The sequence below is a fragment of the Cibotium barometz genome, chromosome 29 (assembly GCF_041138505.1).
Source record: "Cibotium barometz isolate CiBa-2024 chromosome 29, ASM4113850v1, whole genome shotgun sequence".
Lineage (NCBI taxonomy): Eukaryota > Viridiplantae > Streptophyta > Polypodiopsida > Cyatheales > Cibotiaceae > Cibotium > Cibotium barometz.
In genome coordinates this window covers 40,762,331-40,773,096 of record NC_141074.1, presented here as the reverse complement: position 1 = coordinate 40,773,096, position 10,766 = coordinate 40,762,331, and the positions used below count along the sequence as shown (strand labels likewise).

At 37.6% G+C, this 10,766-nt stretch overlaps 1 protein-coding gene across 1 annotated transcript; it reads right to left on the bottom strand.

Moving 5' to 3' along the window:
* Positions 1 to 346: 346 nt before the first annotated feature.
* Positions 347 to 2,575, bottom strand: LOC147622199 (uncharacterized). Its single transcript, XM_086823562.1, has 3 exons — positions 2,343 to 2,575; positions 2,140 to 2,245; positions 347 to 373 (listed from the first exon to the last, which is right to left on the bottom strand). The coding sequence occupies exons 1-3, from the start codon at positions 2,573 to 2,575 to the stop codon at positions 347 to 349; spliced, it is 366 nt and encodes a 121-aa protein (XP_086679688.1).
* Between the last annotated feature and the right edge of the window lie 8,191 nt (positions 2,576 to 10,766).

Here is a 10,766-nt window from a genome sequence, read left to right as displayed (position 1 = left end):
CCTCATACATATACATATACATACATACATACAAGAGCTACCTACACAGCACTAACATATATACATACTTTCTTACTTACTTAAATATATAACACAATCTTTTAAAGATCAAAAATGTATATATCAATCTTTAAACTTCCAAACCATGACAATCTCGATTACAAAGTCTTTTGATCCACAAATTATAGCATTCTTCTACGTGTCATCCCGACCTAATGAGAAATCTCCCACGCATGCTTTGGCTACCTCCATGTCATTCTCTATCCCCATATAGTGCCTTTTTAACTCTTGGCATGCACGTCCCAAGCCTCCACATCCCGCAAAAATGTCCAAGACACCATCTTCTTCATTTGAGAAGGTTTCCACTAGCCACCTACAATGAAATGCAATCATAAACGTAGCTATGAAAATGAATAGAATGAAAATTGTCTCACCTAAAGAACATAGGAGATCTCTCTGCACCACCTCAAATGTAGCGCTCCAAGACCATCGTGCGTTGGAATGGATGCTTCTTATTCTTCTCAAAAATGAAATTTCATTGAGCGTTGAATAACTTCTTTGAAACATTTTGCCCAGCCTCACGAGATCAATAATAGGGACATGGCAATTTGCTCAATAGAACATACTAAGCGCCAATGTATCCACCTACCATAACGAGAAAACATTATGTTTGGATATCCATACCACATAACATGTATACATAAAGGGAAATATTTGAGAGATTATGACTTACCCGTTCTCCATTCTCATACAAATAACTTGATTCCACATGAACAGACATTGTTCGATGCATGACCAATCCAACTTTCTTTCCCATGGAATATATTTTAGGAAGTTGATCCATTAGACTCAAACACACAAACCAACCCTCATCAGCCACCACAAACAAACCAACAAAACTGAGTGCGGCACATATCAATGATAAAGAAACTTGATTCCATGAGGGACACCCATCCGTATCTACATCAACAACCTGTAAACCTGTAGGAAAGTCAGCCCATACGAGGCGAGCCACTGTATTTGAGGGAGCACCTCTATGAGATAGAGCCTTGGGAATCTTCATCAAGAATTCTTCCACACTACAAAAAAGATTTATGATGTTTGGTTTTGGTAAGTATAACTTGGAAAACTAATTATATGGTGAAATTATTCTTTTTACGTATCTGAGCCCTCCGAAAGAGTGTGGACGTCTACCAACAATATGTGTGAAGAACATCTCTCACTTGCAAGTAAACAAGACAAAAAATGAGATGCATTTCGAAAGCACACACTTCTCAAAATAAATTTGCGATGGAAAGTACTCTTACTAGTCATGTCCATGATGTCATGTTTTCCTGACAACCCCCCCTCTTGAAGATGCTCTGGAGGGTCTCTCTCTTGATCTTCATTTGTGGGGTCTCCCTCTTGAAAATCATGCATAATGTCAAGACGTCGCTTTATCCGCCTCTCACATTGCACTTGAGACAATGTAGATGTATGCTCTTGGTATGATTGTGGCACTCGTGATAGTGGTGTGGATGGTTTTGGGGCCACGTGCAAGGATCCAACTACTGGAGACTGGGTCAAGTTTGTTGGCTACGGGAAAGGTATTCTAGAGTCTTCTTGAGTTGGGGGCTCTCTTTCAAGCTCAGATTGGTAATTCTTAAATTCTTCAAGAAATAGATCAAGATAATTTAGTAAAAAGGTAGAAATCCCCAGACCTTTTTGTATATGTATATGTATGTAGATGTATATGTATATGTATGTGTATATGCATATGTATATGTATATATATGTAGGTATGTATCTATGTATATGTATGTGTATGTATATATATGTAGGTATGTATCTATGTATATGTATGTGTATGTTTATGTATGTGTATGTATATATATGTAGGTATATGTATCTATTTATATGTATATGTATGTAGGTATGTATATATCAAAACTTAACAATGTTTCTTTAAAATCTGATATGCCAAACCTTAAATGTAACATGAACTATGTATGTACGTATGTATGTATGTATGTACAGATTTGTAAAAAATTTGGACAGCATCTCCTTTGCATTTCTAAAACTTGGAGGCACATGATTTAGAGGATAGTCCAACCACCAAGGACATCTCTTATATTCCCAATCAGAAACCCCTCTCTCAACCCATTCCTTCAAGTACATTGTTTTCGAGGAATTTGGATCTACCCATTCTTTGATTGCTTCCGTCTCTTCATCCATTAGACCTTGGCCAATGAGTAGCTGCACCCACCTACATATCCAAAATAAAACAAACAGCACTAAAATATTTTTTTTAATGCGTATATGTATTTTTTTGCAAAAATAGAATGGCATTAGAAGATATATACCTGTAGACAACCCTCTTTGCGGCATTCTCCACCTCAGGTTGCTTTTGGCCTTCCTTCACTTTTCCAATCTTTGCCCACACCTCATGGAAGGCCCATGGTATGTGTTTTGATCGCTCCTCTTGCACCCATTGCATAAATGGTGGGATATAGATAACATCATCATATACCAATAAACCCTCCAAAATAGAGTCCGCCTCCCCTATTAGCTCTTCCCAATACAACTCTTTCTTCATATGCAGCAACATCTTTTTGTTATCCCCATGTGTGTGTGTGTGTATTTACAAAGAGACTAGCCTTTTATAAAAATAATACTTACCAATAAATGTATATATTTGTATATTTTTTTTATATATTTGTATATTTTTTATAAAAAAAATTTATCGTGACCATTCTCAATCGTGATTGCTCCACCTTGTTTTATCAACACATGTAATGTGTTGTAGATTATGGATTATTGTAAGATTCCTCCCCAGCCTCTCAAAATGTCTAGCATCTTCCCCCTGTAATCAATCCCCTCTTCAGAAATATAAAAGATCTTGTCTCTGCCTGTTTTGACATAGAGAGAGAAAATATTCTAGAGATAGAATATTCAAATTTTGAATATTTTTAGATAGAAAAATTTCTCATAATATTAAAATTAATTCCCCTGAAACAAAAATTCAAAAAGAACTTTCCAATGTGCAATTGGAATTAATTGGAAATGGGTATAAAGGACCTTAGTCTAAGGGTCTAGATTTCAGAAATTTTTGGATTATGGTCCAATTAAGGTTCCTGTGTGCCAATAGGAAAATCCATGTGTGGGGAGGAGATAAATCCAATTCGTAAAAGAAGATACCCATCATAGAGATACAATACAGTTGGACAACGATTCATAAAGATTGCAACATAACATTATGAAAGAGATCGTTTACATATGAGATGGTGGGATTCAAGATACAAGGGATGTCCGATGTTTTTTAGGTATGGGTAGCTCCCCCTGTTAAGACTATTGTTGCTATGTCCTTGGGTGAGTTTTGGCCTACGGATTGTGCAATTCCTATTTGGGCCAACACCTTGCCTCTATAGTTTGTACCAAATGTAGTCATTACAACTAAAATGACCTATCTAATTGACTGGCCTAAAGTGGCCACACAAAGCTACTTTGACAATGCTTTCAATGCAAAACGTGGGAAAGTGGCAGATGGGGTGGAGTCCTTATGGATTATTATGATATCATCCATAGGGAGATGGGGAATATAATGGTTTAGGGCTTAGGGCTGGTTATGGGCCAGTGGAAGCACGTGACCCCCCACCTCGTGCAGCCCCAGCTATCGACCTCCACCACAAATTCTTGCATTTCATCTTTATCTTCATCGGCTTTGTGTTCCAAATCAATCTTCGACTTTGTCTCATCCAAATCTAGCCTCTTTGGACTTCCGCCAGCACACCACGTCCTTATCTCTAACACAAACCGGATCTCTGTTACTATAAACATCATGTGGGGGAGAGGGAGAGCTTGAGTTAGGCTTTGGAGGCTTGGGCTATGGTCTCTTGTGTAGAGGTCCATATCTACTCATCTACCATTTCACACCTTAGCTACATGCTATCTTGATGGTATGGGACATCAAGGTAGAGGTATGATGTATTTCATTTATTATTCATGTGTGCATCCCTTGGGCTCGGGGGTGGTGGGTGGTTGAGTTTATGCCTGATTTATGCATGTTTATGCATATTAACAATTATCTAGAGAGATCTTAGTGTTTTAACAGTGGTATCAGAGCAATCTCTAGTTAATTGTTGTTGATTTTTTTAGTAAATTTTAATATTTACTAATAAAATAATATTTTGTTTATTTGTGTTAATGAATTGCATGTGGATCATTGATATGGTGATTGGAACGTGTGTTACTACAATTCAATGGATGAACCGACGTTGCGGGGGAATTCCGTGAGTTAATGCTATTTTTTTCTATTTTTTATGGTTAAAATTGAGCATTAATGGAATTTTTTACAAAAACACCATAAAGTTTATGGTGGATATTTTTGTTAGAATGCATTCCCTAAATTTCTAGAATTTTTAGAAATTTTTCTTGATTTTTTAGGAATTTTTTTGAATATTTTTTTGATTTAAAATGTATTTTTGTACATTTTTACGAGTTTTTTCTACGGAAATGCGATCGAATTTCTGTCAATTTCTACTGAAATTTAGTAGGGGACAGAATTTTGATGCATGAGATGCTTTCCCGTGTGCGTGGGACTCTCTCCGCCTCTCAAATCTGATTTTTCCTTCTTTTTTTCGTGGGAAAATCTCTTTAAAATGATTTTTTTAAAGCATTAATCATAATTAATGATAATTATGATTTAAAAAATTTTAATTAAAAAATTAATCATGGATTAAGTTAATCTCTCTGATTAACAGAGAGAGAGAGAGAGAGAGAGAGAGAGAGAGAGAGAGATTGGAGGAGAAGGATTGTAATGGAGAGGAAAGGAAGGAGAGAGGGGAGAAGAGAGAGTCCCTCTCTCTCTCACATCTCTACGCGCAGGCGACGGGAGGGGGGGCTGCGCACAGCAGCCGGCGGAAAAAAACGGCCCCCCCTAAAAACATCAAAAGCTTATTAAAGCTTTTATTTAATTTTTTATTTTTTTTTAAAAAAATAAGTTTTTATTAAAAAAAAGCTTTTTGGTAATATTTCAAAAAAAAGTTTGAAAAAAGCCTGGAAAATTCTAAAAAAATATGGGATTTGAGGAAAAAACAATCTCTGAAAATTTCTTCTTGAAATCTTTTTGGCTTTTCATCTTCCGGAAAACCTTTGGCTTTCCGTTTTCCCAAAACCTTTTGGCTTTCCGTATTCCGAAAAAACCGTTGGAATTCCGAATTTTTTTGACCGTTCGTATTCTAAATGCGTTCGGGGTAATTTAAAAATTCCAAAAAATTCCTGAAAACTAGTGGAAAATTAGACAAAGGTTGTTTTGGAAAAATGTGGGGTTGGTGTTTGGCATGTGGTGTGTCCATTTGGGCACCCGTGACCATTCAAATTCCTTTAAAAATATATTTTTTGACCCAGAAAATTAGAAAAATCCATTAAAATTATAAATTTTCATTGGATTTGAGAATTGTCCGGCGGAATTGAAAATTTCATGAACGATGGGATTCTCAAGAAAAATTAGGAATATTCTAGATATTATTTTTAGAAATCCTAAAAATTGGTATTTTTAAAATATCAATGGTATTTTAGCAAATTAAATTGCTAAAAATTTTCTGAAAAAATATAGGTTTGGAATGCCATAAGATAGGTTTGGTGGTATTCAAAATTATTATATTTTGAGGCCCTAGAAAATTAGAAAAAATTAGGAAAAAATCATGATAAAATTTTTTCTCGAGAATTTAATATTTTCGAGGGTTATTTAATGTTGAAGTATGTTTTCTCGTGCTGACATTAGATAGGTGCGGGTTATTCGCATATTATTAATACGATTATATCTCATATTAATGGATATTTATCTTTGGATTAATTCTAAACGATGTATTCATGATTTTTTACCATTGTTTAGCCATTCTTTTTGGACATGTTCCTTAATTTCTTTTGATGGCTATAATTTACGTTCAAAGTGTGTTTCACCTTTGACACTTTTCCATGATAACTTATTTTGCACTTGTTTTAAGTGTGGTTTGTGCTTAATTTCTTAAGCCTAAGACAAATTCTATCATGGATTAGTTGATCGGTTTGTTTTGGTGGATTTTATTGGTGTTTTCCAAGTTTTTTATGGACTCATCAGGTTCTGCCTAGATCACTTGTGTCTAGGGTTTTCTTATTGAGTACTACACACATGTGTTTCACTTGCTTACTTTGGAGTTTTGCTTAAACAACACCACATTCATATACTCCGGATTGATGAGTTGGCCACCAATTTTAATGCTTCTTTTGGCATGATTAATGTCCATTAGATGGTATGCATTGATTTTTATGATCAACTATGGTCTTTATGGATTTGAGGAGCTTCTATGCTTTTATAAGGATCTTTTGATCTTTTGGATAATTTCATGTGCCTTCAAGGTAGCATTTTTCTTCGTTTTTTGCACATAATTTTGGAGTATATTTCTTGTACTCTTGTACATATTCCAACTCGGATACCTAGTTGCTTATGTATCTAGGTGAGTTATTTTTCTACCCTAACTTTATTATGTTTTGGGTAGTTATCATTAGAAAGGTGCCAATAATTCAATTTCTTTTCTAATGATGTACTCGAAAGGAGTTATTCCTTGATGTAGTCTCAGGTATATAGAGACAGGTTTTAGTATGTGAAAGTCTGGATAAGGCCATCTTATTCCTTTTATACAGGATTTTTATTCATATTTCCTAGACGGAATACTAGGGAGTTTCAAATTGTTAAGGTATGTATGGGTGGTATCATGGTGGTATGGGACGCTAGTGATCCCTCACATATATTATCTTATGGGATAATTTGGGCTCAAGATTGTTGCTTTGCTTACATCACTTAGCATGTTGACCTCAACATTCAAAGACAATCTTATTTTCTGAATTCACTAGAAGTTATAGTGTGGGCATTCTCTAGATAAACATCTTTTATCTATAGCCTGCATGTTTTGATGAGGGTAATCTCATCGGCATTTTCACTTGTTGAAATCTCTTTCTTTAGAGTTCAAACAAGTTTATCTTGTTGTGTTCGAATAAGGAAATTTGGATTCTTCCTTTGTTGGCATTTCTTTCTCTAGTTCCGTACTTTAGGTGATTTATATAGTCAACTTGATTGTTTACGGATGGCCATATGTAACTCATCGAGATGCTGATGACTCTCTACGTTGATATGGGTAACTCGAGACGTCAATTATTCTATATGCAGATGTGGGTATGTCAGGGCGTCGATAAATCCTTGGTTTCTGCTGTTATAATGCCATGTTTTCCTACTTTATTCCGAATGGTTTACAATGAGGAAGTTACTTTGAATGTGAATTGCTCTGATCATTGAAAAGATGCAGGGGGGAAGAGAGCTTGAGCTCTTGCAAGCACAAACACACACTCACAAAACCCTAATAGAGAACACACAAGGTGAGAGGCTGAAAATCTTCTTCTTCTCTACTCAACACTCAACACACCATATACAAAGATAAGAGTACACTCTAATATGAAAGGTACTCAACCAATACATACACGGGTTCTCTATAGTGTGAACCCAACTAAATGAGCTGGCGCTATAACTATGCCAGTCTCTAGAGTGGCTGTCACACAGCCTGTCATCCCACTGGCCGCATATCACCCAAGATCTCACCAACCATGCCAGTGGTGTAAGTGCGGGGCCTATCCCCCAGGCGGGTCATCAGTGTCCACCGCCTCACTAGAGCTCGATATCTCAACAATCATCCCGCAGTCTGATGGGCAAACAGAGTGTATGAATCAGATTGTAGAGTATATGCTTCATGTATATGTCTCTAGAAAATCATCATATTGGGGAAAATATCTTCCAATGATGGAATTTGCCTATAACAGTTTTAAATATACGGCTATTGGTTTTTAGTCCGTGCATACTTATGTATGGGTATCAACCCAGGGCACCTATTGATGTCGGTCTTAAGGACATCGAGCTCGATGCATCGAGGGATTTCTTGCGTGATATGTAGGAAATGCTGACCGAAGCTCAGGATTCTATTAGGAGTGCTCATGATAGGGCATGGTTTTATGCTGATAGGGGACGCTCATCTCAATCTTTTGAACCAGGAGCGTTGGTTTATTTTAATGGTCCTAAAGATTCTTAGACTTTGTCAATGGGAAAATGCTCGAGTTTATCTCCTAGATATTGTGGTCCATTTTTGAGTTATACATCGGATTGGCACGGTTGCGTTTGAACTTAAAACTACCTCCACATGTTATAGTTCATCCAGGCTTTCATATCAATAGATTGAAAGGGAAACTGGGAGGTGAGGATAACAGAGTTACTCCTCAAGAACTCGTTGAAGTCAAAGATTTATCCTATGTTCCACATAAACCTGATATGGTACATGAATTCACAAAAAGGAAAATTTGTAGTTGACTTATCCTTGAGGTTAAAATTAGGTGGAAAGATAGGGAAATTGAGGATTCGACTTGGGAGTCACTTGAGATTGTTCAGCGCAGTTCTCCTTCTTTTCATTGTAAGAGTGCAATGTTTTGAGAGAGGAGAAGTATGTTATATGTACATTATGTGTGCTATGTTATATACACATTATGTGTGCATATACTAGGAGGCTAACCCCACATTGCACTCTTTCATTGTAAGAGTGCAATGTTTTGAGAGAGGAGAAGTATGTTATATGTACATTATGTGTGCTATGTTATATACACATTATGTGTGCATATACTAGGAGGCTAACCCCACATTAGGCTTGTGAGTATGGGAGCATGGGAACAAGCTCTAGTGGAGCATGGGTTAGGACTAACCTTAACAGTTAAGGTTAGGGTCAGGCATCCAAGGGTCACACATGGGAAATGGAAAGTCGAGAGTCACTTGAGGGCCCTCCTATATAATAGGGGCATGGGGCACACTCAAGGGGGCTTGGGGGCTTGGAGGCTTGGAGGCTTGGGCTATGGTCTCTTATGTAGAGGTCCATATCTACTCATCTACCATTTCACACTTTAGCTACATGCTATTGGATTGGAGTTATACCTCTTGATGGTATGGGACATCAAGGTAGAGGTATGATGTATTTCATTTATTATTCATGTGTGCATCCCTTGGGCTCGTGGGTGGTTGAGTTTATGCCTGATTTATGCATGTTTATGCATAACAATTATCTAGAGAGATCTTAGGGTTTTAACACAGGGGGAGTCAAAGAGGTCGTGGAAATTGGCAAAGGCAGTATAATGATACCCGTGGATGCTTTTATTGTGGTAAGCCTGGACATGTGTAGGCAGATTGTTATAAGAAGCACGCTGACATGCAAAATGGGAAATTACAGCAAAATAACTATGTATCCTCGAGCAGAAACAATGAGGATAATGAAAGGTTGTTTGTTATGCAGCATGTCGTTAAAGCCATGTCTGAAAATGTTGAAGCAGCACATAAAGATGATGTATGATACGTTGATTCAGGTGCTTCGAACCACATGACAAGTCATGGGGAATGGTTCAAGGAGATGAAAAACCTTGAAAGACCGAGTTTTGTGGAAATAGGGGATGACACTGCTCATCCAATTACCCATGTTGGAGATGTGCCATTATCGTCATAATACGAGTCCTGCAAATGTGATTAGTACATCACATAAAGGCAAAGAGAAAGTGGTTGAGCCCCTTAGTATGCCTGACATTTTTGCAGACATTCTCATGTTGATGGAGAGTCTAGTGGCTCTCAGAGAGATGAGCCTTGATGAGGATCTTGGGATACCAACTATGAGAACACCTGGTGTAAAGAAGGCTATGGAATCCATGAATGCAAAGCTGTGAAGATCTGGGAGAGTGAAGAATCCTGTGCAGAGGTTTACCTATGATGGTTATGTGGCACATCACTATGCATACATGGCAAAAGTTGTACAGGTTGTATTGATGAGGCTGTTGGAAATCTGTGTTGGTGGGAGAAAGCTATGGATGAGGAGATGAATGCACTATATGGAAATGAGACAGGATTTAGTGCAATTGCCTGAAGGCAAAAAGCTATTGGATGCAAGTGGGTGTACAAAGTAAAACATAACAATGATGGAAGCATAAGCAGGTATACAAGGCTAGATTGGTAGCCAAAGGATATGCGCAGACATATGGCATTGATTATGAGGAAACTTTCAGCCCAGTTGCCAAGATGGCAACAGTGAGAGTTGTGATAGTAGTGGCTGCGTCAAAGCAATGGTCTTTACATCAGATGGATGTAAAGAATGCATTCTTGCATGGGGATTTGCAGGAAGAGGTGTATATGTTGCAGCCATCTGGTTATGAGGATGGATTCACCCCGAGAATGTTTGCAAGTTGAAGAAAGCCTTGTATGGCTTAAAACAAGCACCAAGAGCATGGTCTGACAAGATTTCTAAATATCTTGTCACTATTGGCTTTCATGTAGCCAATGCAGATTTCTCGCTGTATGTGAGACACAGTGATAGAGGGGTTGTGCTTGTCATCTATGTAGATGACCTGATCACATTACGGGGGACCATGATGTAGAGATCTTTGATGTAAAGATCTTGCTTAGACAGAAGTTTGAGATGAAGGATCTGGGGGAGCTCAGATATTTCTTGGGCATTGAGGTGATTAGGTCACCACATGGTATTGGATTACTGTAGAGACAGTATGGCTTGGACATGTCCAAGTATGGTATGACAGGCTATAATCCTATCTCAGTGCCATTGGATCAGAATGGCAAGTTGAGTGCAGATTCAGGAGAGATTTTGGAGGATCCTACTATGTATAGGCGCATAGTAGGAAGCTTGATCTACATGACGATCACTAGGCCAGATTTGAGCTATGTT